The sequence below is a fragment of the Schistocerca serialis genome, chromosome 7 (assembly GCF_023864345.2).
Source record: "Schistocerca serialis cubense isolate TAMUIC-IGC-003099 chromosome 7, iqSchSeri2.2, whole genome shotgun sequence".
NCBI classification, from domain to species: domain Eukaryota; kingdom Metazoa; phylum Arthropoda; class Insecta; order Orthoptera; family Acrididae; genus Schistocerca; species Schistocerca serialis.
This window is the reverse complement of record NC_064644.1, coordinates 192,872,518-192,891,054: the sequence shown is the minus strand read 5'-3', so window position 1 is coordinate 192,891,054 and position 18,537 is coordinate 192,872,518. Positions and strand designations below refer to the sequence as shown.

The 18,537-nt window shown below is 36.5% G+C and overlaps 1 protein-coding gene across 1 annotated transcript in view; it reads right to left on the bottom strand.

The window, feature by feature from the left end:
* The window catches only part of LOC126413328 (unconventional myosin-IXa-like), a 347,425-nt gene that overhangs the window by 125,380 nt on the left and 203,508 nt on the right, over nt 1–18,537 (bottom strand). The window contains exons 16-19 of the mRNA XM_050083235.1: nt 13,039–13,257; nt 7,298–7,446; nt 7,115–7,219; nt 5,010–5,140 (exon numbers count right to left, since the gene is read on the bottom strand). Of these exons, the coding sequence (XP_049939192.1) occupies nt 5,010–5,140; nt 7,115–7,219; nt 7,298–7,446; nt 13,039–13,257 (604 nt within the window). The remainder of the gene's footprint in view (nt 1–5,009; nt 5,141–7,114; nt 7,220–7,297; nt 7,447–13,038; nt 13,258–18,537) is intronic.

Genomic DNA, 18,537 nt, shown 5'->3' with positions numbered 1-18,537 from the left:
TAAATAAGGCAAGAGTTGCATATTGCCGCAAAACACGAGAGAAATTGATTCAACAGATCATCCCCCTCCACGACAATGCGTGACCCCATACTGCAACTCTGTCTCCGAACTACAGGAAATGCACTGGACTACACTTGATCATCCTCCTTACAGCCTGGACTTATCGCCCTGTGATTTCAATTTATTTGGACCGCTTAAAGAAGCTCTACAAGGGCGACAATTTGAAGATGACGAGAGTGTGGAAGACTTCGTGCACTACTGGCTGGTCACATGACCCAGTTCTTTTTATGATGAGGGCATCAAAAAGCTGCCCATATTCTGTGACAAATTCATTTCCAAAGCAGGAGTCTATGTGAAAAAATAAATTATAATTGCCTTGAGTTTTTCAATAAATGAATTTAAATAAAAAATAAAATCCCATCTATATTTGATCCGCCCTCATAATAAGAAAATCGAGGGCATAATAGTGTTAATCTAAGATCTGTAAGATTATATCAATATTTGGATGATTTAATTGAGTGAAAGAAAATGAGCAATTAATAACCTTTACTTAAAAAAGGACTATCAGTAATTTCTCAAAGCAAAATGTAGTTACCAACAAACAAATGTGGGTTGCATCTGTTAATGAACCCATTTTCACTAAAGGAGGGAGAAAAAGGAATAGTATGATTTAACATTCTGGTGACAACAAAGTCATCCAACACAAATCAAAAGCTCACAATGAGGACATACAGGGAAAGGACGTCAACTGCGACCTTTGCAAAGGAAACTGCTCGGCATTTGGCTTATGCAATTTCTCTTTGTTTTAATTGGTGTTTAGTAGACTTTCTCTTTCATTTGCTTCATTACTTAGTAATCAATCCATTTGATCTTTAACACTCTTCTGTACCACTTCATTTCAAAGGTGACTTAATTTTTTTATTTCTGTCTTCCTCATTGATCTTATTTGACACTCATACAGTGCTCCAAACATAGCTTTTCATGAATCTTTTTTCTGATTTCAAAGTTTTTATTTTTGAATGTCAGGAGCTGTTTCTTTCTTGTAGAAAGCCCACTAACCTCGTATTTGAAGAGCCTCTTGCCCAAGTTTAACATTTAGCCATCCCGAATGTACACCTGTTGTGAATGTTCATCTGTTGCACACTCCATAAGCTTAATTTTAATTTTGTTTATCTACAAATCAAGGCCATCAGCTACTACATAATCAATTTCATTACACACTATTCAGTTCCCCCTTACTTTCAACAATTACTGCTAAATCATCAGCAAATCATATAACACTAATTTTGTGTCCATGAAAAATAACTCCCACATTTAGCTACTCCTTCACTTACCTTACTCTCTCTTCTACATCTACATGCATATTCAGTAAGCCATCACATCATGCATGGCAGAGGGTATCCTGTATCACTGTTAGTCATTCCCATACCTGTTCCATACAAGTTCTGGTTTCTCTCATCTCTCCTTCATGATCCTTAAGAGAGATGTATTTTGGTGGCACTAGAATCATTCTGCAGTAAGCCGCAAATGACGGATCTCTAAATTTTCTCAATAGCATTTCCTGAAAAAAATGTAGCCTTTGCTCCAGGGATTCCATTTGAGTTCATGGAGCATCTCCATGATTCTCACATATTGATTGAACCTACCGGAAACACTAGCAGCATGCCTCTGAATTGCTTCGATCGCTTTCTTTAATCTGACCTGTTGGAGAGACCAAAAAAGAGCAGTACTCAAGAATGAGTTGCACAAATGTTTTTATGTAGTCTTCTTCAGAGCAACACTCTCCTCTAATTCCACCAATAAACAAAAGTTGAGCAGTTGCCTTCCCTGCAACCAAACTTGTGCACTTGTCGCATTTCACGTTGTTTTGCAACCTTACACCTAAAAATTTTATATATCTAGAAGCATATCACTAATACTATGTTCCAATATTACAAGATTGTTTTTCCCACTCATTTTAATTTACATTTTTTCAAGCTGCCATTCATCAAAGCAAATTGATATTCTGTTAAGTCATCTTGAATCCCCCTACAGTCATTCGGACACTTTCCTGTATACTACAGTGTCATCAGAAAACAATCGGAGATTGCTGCTCACCCTATCCATCAGATCCTTATGCATATAGAAAACGAGCAATCCTCTCATTCTTCCCTGGGCGCACTTGATACCTTTGCCTCTTACAAACACTTGCCACCCAAGATAATGTACTGGGTTATGTTAAGTAAAACGTATTTGAGTCTCTCATGTATCTGTGCCAGGGATGCCTATTTCTATAGCTTCCATATGAATGTGTGTGCAGTGGTCAAATGATGGTATCTCCGTACATCCTCTTCTATACATATATTTAATATCAGTGGCGAGTTTGCCTACTTTTAGCCTCTTGAATCTTTAGCGTTAAGATTGCCTACTTCACATTGTTTCACATGAGGAGTGTGGATGATCTTTGTATCTCAATAGTTGATACCACACTGCCTAAGAATCAGAAATATTTTGTTGCATGTGGAAATAGACATATAAGCAAAAAAAGGAATTGTTATAATAAAAATAAACAAACATTATTCCAACAGCACTTAGGTATATTGCAGCATGTCTGCCAATTCTGTATTGAACACACACACACACACACACACACACACACACACACACACACACACACACACACACATATTCAAGCATGCACAACTCACATTCACTAATTACTGTTGTCTCTGTGCCTCTCCCAGTACCCACCTCAGCTGAGATGCTGTGTGTGTGTGTGTGTGTGTGTGTGTGTGTGTGTGTGTGTGTGTGTGTGTGTGATCTTTACATACTAGAAAATAAGCATTATACATACATGTAACACCGTGGGAAATGAAACAAAGACTGTGTTTTACTGACAGAACATTTAGAAGATTCAACAACCCTGCTATACAGACTGCTTACATAATGCTTTTCAATCCTCTTCTGGAGTATTTCTACATGGTATGAGACACTTAGCACGAAGGATTGACAGAGAACATCTAAGAATTTCAAAGAAGGGTAGCTTATTTAGTATTATCGTGGCACAGGCAAGAGAGTGTTACAGATATGATACATTGGCTTATCCTGGTGACAAGAGAACAGGGGCCTTGAGCAGAGGTTTTGATGGTGAGGGTAAGGTACTTACAGGAGGAAGAGCGCGAACAGCCTCACTAGCAACTTAGAATATAGATTAAAGGTGATCTGGAGGAAAACACACTCATGTGGGATTTGTTGAGGTTTGGCAGTGTCCAACACAGCTGTTAGTTGCTTGAACAAAGATCTGAGTGAATTGCTTTTGATTGAAACAAAGTCTCATATCTGTGCCGTGCCTCTCGCTACAATTGGGATACAATTAACACAGCCTGCACCTGAGTAAGAAAAAAACTAAAGACCAGCTGAGCACCTTGCAAAGTGTAAGGGAGGGGGATATCACAAGCACACTAGACAAAATCCCTGTGATTACTGGAATCAAAGGGGCACATTTTTAGCTTAGAGTCAAGTTACAAACAAATAGTACTGAAAGAAATTAGAGCAGTAAAAGACCATAATATGTGTAAAAGTTTCCAGAAAAATAAAATTAATTTGTTTCATTAGAACAGCAGAGGATTGAAAACAAAGATACATGAGCTTAATGTATGCACTGAAGATGGTACAATGTTCTGTGCTTCTCCAAACACCATGTAACCACAGGGATGGAGAAGTTAAATATCAGTGATTACAGACTTTCATCATTTTTATGTAGAGTTAATGTGAAAAAAGGAGGAGTTGCAACCAATGAAAAAATTGGGCACAAAATCGAAAATATTGAAATATACAGTTTTTGTGTTGCTCAGAACCTAGAAACATGTGCTTGTGAGTAGTTGGTGCAGCATACTTCCCTGATAATCATAGTAGGCTACAGATACTCTCTAGAAAACTTTCAGCTGTTTATGAGAAAACTTGATGCATTATTGAGCTACCTGTCAGAAACTGACATAGCACATGAGTAGGAGTCAGTAAATAGGGTAAAATATTCCAACCTTTTGGGTGCACATATTGAAAACTCGAACTGGAAGAATCATATTATTCAGCTTCTCAAAACTTAAGTTCTGCTACTTTTGCTCCTCATATAATTGCTAATCTTAGAAACAAATGCATTGACTTCCTGAGATATTTTGGATATTTCCACTCAATAATGTCAATATGGGATAATTTTCTGCATTAACTCATCACTTACAAAGGAAGTATTGATTGCACAAAAGCAAGCACTATTCATCCATGGACAACACGTAGGCAACTACTAAAGGAGCAAGGCATTTTTAACTGCACCATCCATCACAATACATATATTTGCTAATAAAATTCGTCACAAATAATCCACCACAATTTGAGAAGAACAGTGATGTCCATACCTACAACAATAGAGAGAAAAATGAACTTTATCACCCATTGTTAAAGCTGTCAGTGGCTCAAAAAAGTGTTTAATATGAAGCAACAAAAATTTTTGATCAATTGCCTGATAACATAAACTGTCTGACAGGAGGGGAAGCAAGTTTTAAATCTAATTTAAAATCATTTCTCCTGGAAAACTTCTATACAACTGATACATTTCTACTTACAAACCTGAGGTCACTATTTTTATATAAAGTGTAGCTGCATTAGTAGGACTACAAATAATAATGTGTTCATTGATGTTAACGCTAATCATGTACACATATCTTGTAAACTGACTTGTTCCACGTCACTTTGATAAAAGAAGTGTTCAAATGATCTACAGAACATGTAACTAACTAACCAACCGGCTAACTGAAACAGGATACACTGCTATTCACCCCATACAGACAACTCTATGGCCACACACTATGTGCCTGTCTGCTTTACACTGCCTCCTCTATGTGGTAAGTAGCAATCTATTCTATTTCATACCGTAGTTTCCTATTTCATACCGTAGTTCTAAACTAACAGTTTCACAAGAAACAAGGAAACAGTTAAAACATAAACACAAATAATAAGAGAGAAGTTTCGCACACCTGTAGTTTTATCATCCTGAAGTACATTCTGAGCTGCTTCAGTCTTTGGTCCCTTGTTTCGTTTGAAAGAAATTTTCTTTTTCAGATGTATCACATCAAGACCAATGGATGTCTTCTTGCTTTCCCCCTGCCTGCAAGAGTTCTTTGTCTGTATTATGACAGTGGTTTAAGTTTTGTTTAAAAATTTAGACAGTAACCAATGACTGAGTCTGTGATGCAATTTCACAGTAATTCATGATTTTCCAATTATGTACACATACTTTTACAAAAGACATTTTCTCTGCTTCTGAGGCAAATAAAACATTATGTTTAGTAATTATTTGGAAAACTGTTCACATATGACTTTCTAACATCACGATCACCAAAAGAAAGAAACTAAATTTAAAATTACTGATGAAGCCCACTACTACATCAATAATTAATTTTAAAAAAATGTGAGCTCTTATTTTACTCAATAAGCTGTCATTCTGATTTAAACAATATCCTATTTACAATATTTTTTATTATATGTGCAAACTATATTTTTGTGAATTTGTCATTACACTTCTGATTTTCTCTGAAGATTGCATTTGTTATTAGGTAATTCAATAAGAAACCATCATGCATATTATTAAAATGAGTAAGACTATGCACAGCCTACTTCTATGAACAGATTAGAAAAGAAGGGAAAAAAGCTAAAATACAGGGTGATTCAAAAAGAATACCACAACTTTAAAAATGTGTATTTAATGAAAGAAACCTAATGTAACCTTCTGTTATACATCATTACAAAGAGTATTTAAAAAGGTTTTTTTCACTCAAAAACAAGTCCAGAGATGTTCAATATGGCCCCCTCCAGACACTCGAGCAATATCAACCCGATACTCCAACTTGTTCCACACTCTCTGTAGCATATCAGGCGTAACAGTTTGGATAGCTGCTGTTATTTCTCGTTTCAAATCATCAATGGTGGCTGGGAGAGGTGGCCGAAACACCATATTCTTAACATACCCCCATAAGAAAAAATCGCAGGGGGTAAGATCAGGGCTCCTTGGAGGCCAGTGATGAAGTGCTCTGTCATGGGCTGCCTGGCGGCCGATCCATCGCCTCGGGTAGTTGACGTTCAGGTAGTTAAGGACAGATAAGTGCCAATGTGGTGGCGCTCCATCCTGCTGAAATATGAATTGTTGTGCTTCTTGTTCGAGCTGAGGGAAAGGCCAATTCTCTAACATCTCCAGATACTATAGTCCAGTTACAGTAGCACCTTCAAAGAAAAAGGGACCAAAAACTTTATTGGCTGAAATGGCACAGACAACGTTCACCTTAGGCGAGTCACGTTCATACTGAGTTGTTTCCCGCGGATTCTCAGTGCCCCATATACAGACATTGTGACGGTTGACTTTCCCGTTAGTGAGGAAAGTTGCTTCATCACTAAACACAATCTTTGAAACAAAAGATTCATCTGTTTCCATTTGAGCAAGGATAAAATCACAGAAATCGATTCTTTTAATCTTATCAGCTGCAGACAGTGCTTGAACCAATTTCAGACGATAAGGTTTCATAACTAACCTTTTTCGTAGGACTCTCCATACAGTTGATTGTGGAATTTGCAGCTCTCTGCTAGCTCTGCGAGTCGATTTTCCTGGGCTGCGAACAAATGCTTGCTGGATGCGTGCTACATTTTCATCACTCGTTCTCGGCCGTCCAGAACTTTTCCCTTTGCACAAACACCCATTCTCTATAAACTGTTTATACCAACGTTTAATACACCACCTATCAGGAGGTTTAACACCATACTTCGTTCGAAATGCACACTGAACAACTGTCGTCGATTCACTTCTGCCATACTCAATAACACAAAAAGCTTTCTGTTGAGCGGTCGCCATCTTAGCATCAACTGAAGCTGACGCCTAGCCAACAGCGCCTCAAGCGAACAAATGTACAACTAAATGAAACTTTATAGCTCCCTTAATTCGCCGACAGATAGTGCTTAGCTCTGCCTTTTGTCGTTGCAGAGTTTTAAATTCCTAAAGTTGTGGTATTCTTTTTGAATCACCCTGTACACTAAATGCCTCGAGTAGCTTCCATTTTTTGACTCATTAACATGAGGTAAGTGATGTTTTTACCTATGCTGTGATTTGGCCGAGCTGTCATGCTGCGATGGTGTAGTGATACTAGAAGGATGGAAAACATTCGGTTCACTTTCACTATCTTCTTGAATACCACTGCTTCTAAAACAATATGAAATTTGACAATGAGAAATATATTTAGGAACATATACCTTTCCTTAGGAGTAATCTTCAGCTTACCCTTCTGAATCAGCAGCTTCCTTATCGCATGAAAGCCGCTCATCCAATTCTTCCTGGCTTGATTCTTTTGAAAGGAAAGCTTCATCTGTACTTTGTGTAGAATGGGCATCAGATGTGGCTATTGCTGCAGCTGCCTGTCCACGACTTTCCTACATACCGTAAAATTTATGGTTACTAGAACAAAGTTATATCTACAGTTTTAATGTAGTTCTTTTGTGAATATGTAAAAGAAAATTTCAGTATAAAATAAAAGACCAATCACCATATCATATGAACCAATAATTTCTGAAGAAATTAAAATGGATTCAAAATATGCAGGACACAATAGTGGGGTTTATACTTTGATTGTCAGCTACGTCTTCACTTAGGTCATTTGGATGCCACAGCACAGGTATTGGAAAACTAAGACATTTGTTTGTGTACTTGTACGAATCTGTGGCTGTCAGTCACTTCTGTTTTCAGTAAAAATTGATGAACTGACAACAAATACTCCTTAGTTATTCATCAATTAGTACTTCTTTTAAATTAGCGTCCAACGACTTGAAGACAAATGCTTAATTTAATCTCCCCTTAACATACTCTGACTGATTTGTATTGGGTCTAGCATTTAAGTGATCAAATGAACATCACTGTAATTGACATTATTATCTGTGAAACATTCAGGTCATAGATATTCCTTGGAACAGCAGACGGTGTGGAGGTTTCTTTGCTGCACTTGTGATGATATCAGGTGCAACTTGACAACATTCAGCACTCCATGAAGTCCAAAAGAACATATAGAACAACAATAGAAAGTAATCCACCGAACACTGATTTCAAATACAGATAACTTTAATTACCGAGATGAGTATGGCCCACTTATCACCAACGCAAAATTCGTCATGTTTGTTCATTTACATATTACTATGGTACGGGAGTTTCCGATGAGTACACTAACTTTGATCAGAATTATTACTGATAAAATCATGGGAAATCTTGTACCCTCTCGTATTCCATAATGAAACATAAGACATAATATCTGGAGTGAATTAATGTTGACTACTCACTTAAACAGAATTTAAGTGATACCATGTAATAGTACAAGATGTATTATTTAAGTAAAAAAATTAAACAGGTACATTTTTCTTAGCAGATTTATTTTTACATGAAAGCCTGCACTCTAGTCTACATTTCTACATAACTCCCACCAATATTAAGGCACTTAACACATTAAACAACCAGCTTTTGAATATCATCCTTGCAGATATATGCTGCCTGATAAGGTAACAACTGCACAAGGTACACCTCTAAACACGTGAGGAAATTCATCACTTAATGTCAAAATCACAAAGCACCTTCTCTCTCCAACATTTTCATGTCAACTTTCTGTACCAAATAGTCAGTAATGACTGAAGGTCACCCACTTTGTTTCTCATCATGCACCATTTCAGTATCATCCCATTGCTCATAATGTTTTCTTCATTCACTTCAGTGATCTGACAATGAATTTCAGTTGCTTTTGCACCTTCAGCCGTAAGAAAATGAATCTCAGCACATATTTCATAGTCATCAGGATTCTCAATAAGAGGTAGCATTTCAAACACTCACAAACAAATGCCAACATGCAGAGCATTGAGGAGAATGATGGAGAACAGTAGACTAACACACAGGCTTTCATACAAAAATAAAGTTGCTATGAAAAGTCTACTTGTTTTATCTTTACTTCAAAACAGTGCTTACTTAAAAAACACACTTTGTATGTAGATTATATGACTGAACAAACTAAACCTGATTCGATACTCAAGGTTGATGTCATAACAGAAAGGATACATGTGTTAGGCACATATTCAAATGAAAATGGATGATATATTTGTATCACAAAGGAAGGCAAATCAAAGTAAACAATACAGAAATGTTTTCTGAGTAATGGGGTTGGGGGACAGGGAAGGTAAACAGAATCTGCTACAGCAAGATAAATGCACAGGAACAGCTGCAGGAAGCATAATTAAATACATAGGACTGTTTGTATAGGCTAGTCAGATACAGTATGGGGCACAACAATACAATTGTAGTACGAGGCAACTACAGCTGTAACTATAGGCAGGGCTTACAGCAAGAAATTAGAGGCATCCTGACATTAACAAACATAGAACTCATACAGGAGTATCTGTGAGGGAGACACATTCTCATCCTACACACTGAGACAGACTGTCACTTTGTTTCAAAGGGTAATCACCTAAGCTACTTATTGGTTGTCAACCACAGCATTTCAGTATTGTTATTTGTACTCTTTCTTGCATAGTATGGCATCATAGTGTCCACATAAAGCAGGTGCACGAAGAGTACTTCGTACTAGCGCAAATGTGATTATGTAATTTTATTAAATTTACATTATTAGAGGGAAATGAGAAATGCACAACTTCCCCTACATCAGGGAAGCTTTTCATAATGAAACACTCACCATTACTATGGTGTCTCCCCTGCGAGCCATCTATGCAGCTACAGCTCAAATTATATTGCATACACTCTACTCTGCCTGATGCAAGACAACAGTAAGGCAACCCGCAAAAGCAGTGCCTTATTCTATACACAAATAAATTCTAGATCCTATTGTGTGACCTGTACAAAATGCAGTCAAAGAACATGATTTTGATTCTTTTATGCCAATGTCTACCATTATCTACTGAACAGTCTTTTCTTTTGTTTGTCAGTGAGACTGCTGAGATCAAAAACATTCTTTCGATCTTCCATGTAATATAATTCCCCCCTCAGATACTGTTCCCAGTTGATTAGTGTTCCTTCCAAATAACAGATAACGCATTGTGCTTGGTCCATCAGGTTAGATGAGCTGTCATATTTAGTGCCTTCTCATAAAATTCAAAAGCTTCCCTCTCACACGTATGTCCTTAGCATACGATTATTTTTCCATTATTTCTCTTTTACAACACACTACTGTCAACCTAGAAATCACTTCATCATTAAAAAAGATAATGAATAAATAAACAGTGATGCAAATATGATTCCCAAGTTTGTCAAACGTGTAAGTTGAGTTGAAAGTTTCAGCCACATCAGTTCAGAGCCATTAACCATATTCCTGTCAACAGAGGTCTTTTGTCATTTTACCTGAAATTTGTTCTTGAGTCAGTTGTGTGTTGTAGACAACATATGAATGAAATTGTCTTTCTGTGATATCAGTTTTATGCCCATCCACTATGTAAATAAAATTTCCCTCCAAAAGCATGTATGAAAATAAATACTAAGGTTGTTGTGGCCTTCAATCTGAAGAATAGTTTGATGCAGCTCTCAATGCTAATCTATCCAGTGCAAGCCTCTTCATATCTACATAACTACTGTAACCTACATCCAGTTGAGCCTGTATACTGTGGTAAACCACTGGTTTCCCTATATTATTTTTTTTCTCATACACCTGCCTCCATTGCCAAACTGACTATGCCTTGATACCTCACAATGTGTCCTATCAGTCAATACCTCCTTTTGGTCAACTCGTGCCATAATGCTCTAGTCTCCCCAATTTGATTCAGTACTAGTAGCTACATGACCAACACATCTAATTTTCTGCATTCTTCTGCTAAACAACATTTCAGAAGGTTCTATCCTTGTTTGCCTATCCACATTTCACTTCCATGTAAGGCTATATCACAAATCAACACTTCAGTGAAGATTTTCCAACAGTTAAATTTATATTAGATGTTAACAATGTAAAAAAAGACAGATAGCTATTACCGTAAACAAGACACGTCAAGCTGCAGACAGGCATGATTAAAAGATACTCACATATAGCTTTTAGCCACAGCCTTCATCAGTAAGTAAATACAAACACACACGCACACAAAGCAAGCAAGCACACCTCACGCACACGTGAGCATCAACTCCAGCATCTCAATCTCAGGTTCGGAATCTCAACATTTCGACCACAGATGCTAGAGTTGCCAATCTTGTGTGCACTAGGTGTGTGTGTGTGTGTGTGTGTGTGTGTGTGTGTGTGTGTGTGTGTGTGTCCTTACTGATGAAGGCTGTGGTCGAAAGCTGTACATGAGTGTCTTTTAATCATGCCTTTTTGCAACTGAACATGTCTTTTGTACAGTAAATAGCGATGTGTCTTTTCCTACATTGTTGATATTACTACCTGGTGTTTCCATTGTTTGATATATTAGATGTTAAATTATTTTACGGCATTCTGGTTCCTGTACAAGTTACAGAGATCCTTTCACTCTCTGTACTTTATCCCAGGTATGATTAGAATTTTGAAGAATGTATCCTCCTAGCCAACATTGTCAAAAGCCATCTCTAAATCTACAAATACAGTAAGCATAGGTTTGCTTTTCTTCAGTCTGTCTACTATGAACAAATTGCACGGTCAGTATTGGCTTGCATGTCCCTACATTTCTCTTGATGCCAAACTATGGCTTCTACTAGTCTTTCCATTCTACTCCAAATAATCTGTGTCTGTATTTTGCAACCATGACTTATTAAACTGATGGTTTGGTAATATTCATGCTTTTCAGCAACTCCCTTCTGTGGAACTGAAATTATTACATTCACCTGAAAATCTGAGGGTATTTTTCATATCAGGTGCAATAGTTTTATCCTGGTTGGTTGTCTAAAAGTTCTTAACAATTCTCCTTTGTTTGAACTTAGCTCTCTCAGTGATCGGTCAAATTCTTGTTGCAGTATCATGACTCCCATCTCATTGATTTCCTTTTCCCTTTCCATATATCGTCTTTAGGTTTGAGCACTTTGTATAGCCTTCGTCTTTAGCTTTGAGTCTTTCGTATAGCCTTCTGTAAGTTCCTTCCACCTATCAGCCTTCATTTCTTTACTTGATAATGCTTTGCCACCTAACCTGTTTTCTCCATAGGTTTATTAAATGTTCCATTAAATGGCATTAGTCTTTCCCATAGTCATGGATATTCTTACAGCTTGGCATTTCTCCACTAGCCATTAAAGCTGTATCATTTTAAGACTTTCTGCCAATTTCTTTTTAAGAAACATGTATTCGCCTACCCTTTTCCTATATTTTTATATTTTCTCCCTCTGTAAATACAGCTTAATTATACTTCTTACAATCAATAATAAGAGTCCTTTTCTTCCTACAGTTGGAACATGTGCGACAAAGAAAATATCTCTACTTTTATCCAATATTCTTTCTTTACAGTGATGTAAGTGTTCCCGGTCAAATGACTGCATAATCATTAAATGAAAGCATAATGGTACTGTATTGAAACTGTTATGACTTTTCTCAGATCACATTCCAGGAGCTTTAATTCTGGCAATTTCTCGTGACGACATTTTTATCACAGTTTCTCCATTACTTGTAAACATGTAAACAAATGTGACTTCTTGATAATTTACCTGATGCTCTTTATTGTGCTATCTGTCTTCAGTGCAGTATTTTTAATCTAAATCAGCTATCTCTACCTTCCTTTACACATTCATTTTCTTTACATTACAATTCAGTGCTAGTTTTCTTTAACAATTATAGAATTACATTTAGAATTTTCATTTTAAAAGTCTTAATGCAGATAAAACTAAAGATAAGTGATCAAGGCAAAGCATTAATTTCATTTTCTATTTTAAAATACAAAAACAACCATAGTCATGATAGAAGATTCACAAAAAATTGAAATACAATTAATGCTCAGAAGGCCGTGTAATGAAATACAAATCTAACAACATAACATACAATGAACAAAAATAAAGTACAACCAGCATTGTTTTGAACAGTGAAAAAAATGCTCTACCTCTCTTTGCCTAGCTCTTTCCTCTTTCTCTGCCCTAAGGCGAATACGAAGTGAATTTGCACGCGCACACGCTTGGAAAGCTACTGTCCCCTTCCGCAATCGTCGATACCATTTCATTGCACGATACCTGCGCCATGCTGTTTGTATTACAATTGCTGCAGAAACTTGACTGCGAAGTTGACAAAGGGTTCTCTGTGCCAGGTACATCCTCCATGCACACTGTAGAAAATTAATTAATAAAATTAATTAAAAAAGCAATGTAGCATTTATGATAACACCTTTTCAGTAATAAATAACTTGCTCTTTATTTTGCTGTCTGCCAGCGAGAAAAGAAAAAGTATTAAAACTTTATACTTTAAGATCAAAAGCAGTTTTGATATTTAAATCAACTTGGTAAAAAAAATTTCTACATGCTATTCATGAGGACACTATAGCTTGATTAAAATAGTTGTGTGATTGACAAATAATGTAACTGATGGCAGTAGCGGGAGGTGGGGGGGAGGGGGGCACCATTCACACCTTGCGCGCAAGAAGTCACACCTCAAGCATTACAATCATGCAAGTTTTGCAAAGAAAAACAAAATCTGGGTGTCACTGTCTTCATCAATGAAAGGGTGGGTCATGATGGTGGCAGGAATGGCAGTGACTGTCATGCATATGCTGATACTGTACTTGGATATTTAATGGCGAATCACAGGCAAGATGAATGCTCACTAACAAAATGCCAAGTAGGTCAACACGGTAAATACCATGCAATCACTAATTAACCCAACTGAACTAACAAGAGGAAATAACTATAAGGTATGAACAGACCTTGTTTAACAAATTATGATTTCAAGAGATGCACACTATTGATACTGGTTTATGAATCGAAGTAACTGTCATCTGTGTAGCCTAATGACCAGAAGTTAACTCAATAAGTAAAAAAATAAAATGCTCACCATTACTTTTAACTTCATGATCATTCTTCCATCCTTTCATTATGTCTTTTTGGTGTGTTTCATTATATTATGCTATGCTTCTATCAAGATCTGCTTTATGATATCCCATGGCAAACATCTGCTACTGTCAGCACACATTTTTTATTGTTGTTTCTAATGTTGCTTAATTTGATCTCATACAAGTTCTACCCCATTAATATAGTATGATAATGATACGATAGCAGTCTCAGAATTCTATACCACATCATTTATAACACAAAGAGGCCACAGAGGATCATTCTGATCCACACTATCTCCGATCATGTCATTCTGGCATTAAGATTTTTTTCTACTATTTAAAAAAATTACAATATTCCTCAAGTCCCACAAAGACATTTGCAAGGGAAAAAACCATTTTACTGTATTTTCTTATGTGTACTGGCTTGATAGCATGATGGTATCATCTGTCTGCCTTGACTCAAAGTATAGATCAAATTTACCCACATTTTGTTAGCTTAAACACTATCTTGAAACTTATGCGTACTTTAAACTGTATGCTAATCCCTCAGCAACAATTTATTATATCTGAAGTGGTCACTTCTTTTAAAAGAAGACAGCAGTTCGTCATGGCTGAGTGTACTTTTTCCTCATGTCAGATACATAAATATGTTGTTGAACTTCATCATCCTGAAAACCGTCAACAACATTAGAGATGCTCTTCTTCACGTCTCAAATCTTCCCTGGAATATTTTCCTTCCTTATTTTAATAATAGTGTTATTGTGAAATTGTAATATGTCTGTATTCTATCAGCACCTCCTCCTCATTCAATGAATCCTCAAATGTTACTGCAATACTCATAAGCCTACCCACTCAGGGCAACACACTATTGTTGTACAGTCACATCTCAGATCCTTCTCCTGCCCTTTCTAGCAGTATTGCAGACTTGAAACAGGTAAATACAGAAATGACATAACACAGACTGCAGCAGCACACACTGTAATTGTAGGTAATTATGTTTGTGTTCACAGCCAAGAAATAGTTACACACGATTTATGAAGAGTATTAATTTTTATTTAATATTGTCTGTAGATCAATGCTTTTCCAATTATGTTTACAAAAATAATAATATTTATGCCAATGCCCCTTCTCGAGCACACCTATGTACATACCATATCATTGCAAAAAAGGCTACATCAAACAAAAGTTCCAAATGATCTGAACAACTGTAAACTTACGCAATCCACAAATTAATAGTTCACTGATAGCCCTGGAAGATAATTAATCATCAAGCATAAGAGATCTGCAAGTCCAACAATTAATAGTCCATTGAGCAACATTATTTGCTTGTCACAAGCAAATACTACCCTTTATTTTATGATTAATGTTTGGGCTGCAGTTCCTTTTACTTGAAGGGACTGTGTCATTAAAAAAGAAAAACATAAATAAAAACTGAAATGAAGAATTTAAAATTAAAAGCGAGTATACAATGCTTACCCCACATGAAAGATGTTTCTTTGTGAAGCAGGCATATTTAAACAATCTTGATTTTTTAAAAAAAAATTAAGCTTCAAAATGCGTGAATTGTGGCAACAAAATATGGAATTTAAGTTGTATCGACTTATGAAAACAAGTCAAAGGTGGTTAAATATATTGTTCACTGGTAAAGAGAACCACATGATATACATCTACTGATTTTTAGCACTTGTAAGCAAACAATAAGTCCTAACATAAATGAGTGATGGTATAACAGCAGCAGCAGGAGCAGCAGCAACAACAACAACAACGAACAATCTGCAAGTCAACTGATTACTAGTAATTGCATTGTAATAGGCATGAATTCATGAGTGTTTCATAAGGTGTTGCGTGAAAAGTTACTGATTTACACAGATTACTAGAACTGACAGATGCAACAATAGCAAAATAATAAGACAGTAAGTTTCAATTTATTTGAAAAACTGAAAATTACTGCTTATGAATTAAGTGTAAGGTTTAGAAGAAAAAAAAACTCTTAACTTCTTCATATGCTGAAACCTAAACATGGCTTACACGTACATCCACACTGTCTCCTGCAACTTTCACAGTAAAATCAATACAGAGGGCGGAAAATTTAAGAAAGAAAATAAATAAATCAACATGATAATTAAACCAAAATTAAACCAGTTTCACTTGTCATGTATATCTGAAACAAAGCAGATCATGTACCTTTTTAAGCTACTAGAGAGAAATTATTTCTACTCATAACACCAAGTATGTCTACGACTAAAAAATTTTTATATTGTTCGAATATCTGTAAATTGTACTAATACTTTTTTCTAATTTCACTGCAATAGGAACAAATACCTCTCATATTTAGTAATGAGATAGAAACAATGATAATAGTTATTCCTAAACTATCGATTCACCTTTGACAGCTGTTGTATTAAATCATCACATTCTGCTGCAGCTCCCCAGACTCTGTTAATGACTAAGTGTGGCCTCTGAGTTTCTTTCAGGGGTACTGACAAGTTAACTTGAGCTTCCCTGCTGACTCCTACGCTCTCACGAAAAATACAGTTGCACCGTCACTCAGGTACTTGATTGCTGTTGACAAGTAAGCATACAGCAGAATATGCACCCCATATCTCTCGGTTGCTTTTCACAGTTTTGGTCCTGAAGTTGCTTTCGCTTACTTTCTCTGTTGTGGTTTCATTTTACTGCATTCAATTTTGCTTTAAGTCTTACTGTTCATTAGTAGTGGCATCACAGCGTTTTTCTCATTGTTAAGATGACATTAATAAAGATATAGAAACTGCATTCAATTTTGCTTTATTTCTTGCTGTTCATTAGTAGTGGCATCACAGTGCTTTTCTCATTACCTATTCTACAAAGAAAATGACAAACTGTTATCATTAAACTGAGGAAGAAGACAATAGAGATAATCACAAAGAGCAACAGTGAGGATGATTTATTCGATGTCCATGTGAAAAAGAACCCCTCCACAGATTCTGAAATCAACAACCCTAAGCTGTCTACATCAGCAGGTGTAAAACTAAAGTCTTATGTTTCAACAAGAGATGTAATTGATAGTTCTTCTGAATCTGAAGTATCCAAAAGCGATAGTAACTTTCAAATGGGTCACCAAAATTGGATCATGAACTGCTTAAGGGAAAACAATACTTACATCTCTGCTGAATTGTAACAACCATAATCCACCCATACAGCCGCATATATTAGCATACCACGTCCGAAATTTGGGCAGGTGCAATGGCCCCATATCAAATCCGCCCGGGGATTAACAATGTGGGCCATTGTACCAGCCTGTCTGTATGTGATTTTTTTTGGTGGTTTCCCGTATCTAACTAAATAAATAACAGGCTTGTATCCCACTCCCCCAACAGTTACATGATTACATACAATTATAAAGCGTTTAGACTCTTTCACGTGAGTATTACTACATGCAAACAGTCAGGGTGCACATATTTCCTTCCAGGGGAACAGGGTGGCAGCAGGTAGGGATCAGCCAGCACTTAAATTAATCACTCCAAATTCAATAGCAACTATGTTGAACAAAGGCACATTCACAGAGAAGATACAAAGTCAGAAAATAATTTTTACATCTACAATAATGCTATCTTAACAATGACAAATCACAGAGTGACAGGAGGAGACATCAGAGAAACCACTCCACAAATGCTCAGCACAATGTGAGGCCAGTTGCTCATGTAACCTTGGCTCAGGTCAAATCCCAAACATGGGCTATTTAGCACAGGTAGGGGCATTAGACAATAATGAAACTGTGCTCAGTTTGGCATGTTAAGAAGAACATCTGCTGCAGCCACAGTGTTCCAAGCATAATGAAACTGTGCTCAGTTTGGCACGTTAAGAAGAACATCTGCTGCAGCCACAGTGTTCCAAGCCACACATGGACCCTAATTAACTAACTCACAATTAATTTAGCTAAAAAAAATATTGCATATCATCTTTATTTTTCTTTGGAGAATCTGATTCTCAACTATATCGTTCCTGTTACTTCTAAGTTTCACATTACTCTCTCCACATTGGACAGTTGCTCGTTAATTTGTTTTACCAGTTACTCCAAACTTCACAATACAAGTATTTCAGCAATCTCCCAACTGATTTAGTTCCTTAAAAGATACACAATTCTGAAATGCAGGTCTACACAAATTTGCTCATGACTGTCGCCATTAACTGAAAGTCGCAAGTGCAATACATTTTATACTAAGTTGTGTTAAGACTGGTAAAAAAGATACATGCGTCAAAGGAAAATTCCTGAGAATGAAATAACTAAAAAAACTGGCTGAGATATAGGTAAAAGCACTATAAAGATGTGTACTACACAACATGAAAGATATATACATCTTCAGGTAAAACACATGTAGGTTAACATATAAAATTCAACACAAATCAAGAGCACAATGCAAAGCACAAGGCCAAGAGAAGTAATAGCCACTATGTATATGCAAGTATACGAGGTGTGCCAAGTCAATAATGAGACTGGTGTCAGAATTGTGGTACACTGCAAACAAAGTTACAACTAACTCTTATCCCTTCAACATACTCCCCTCCTCTATCTATATA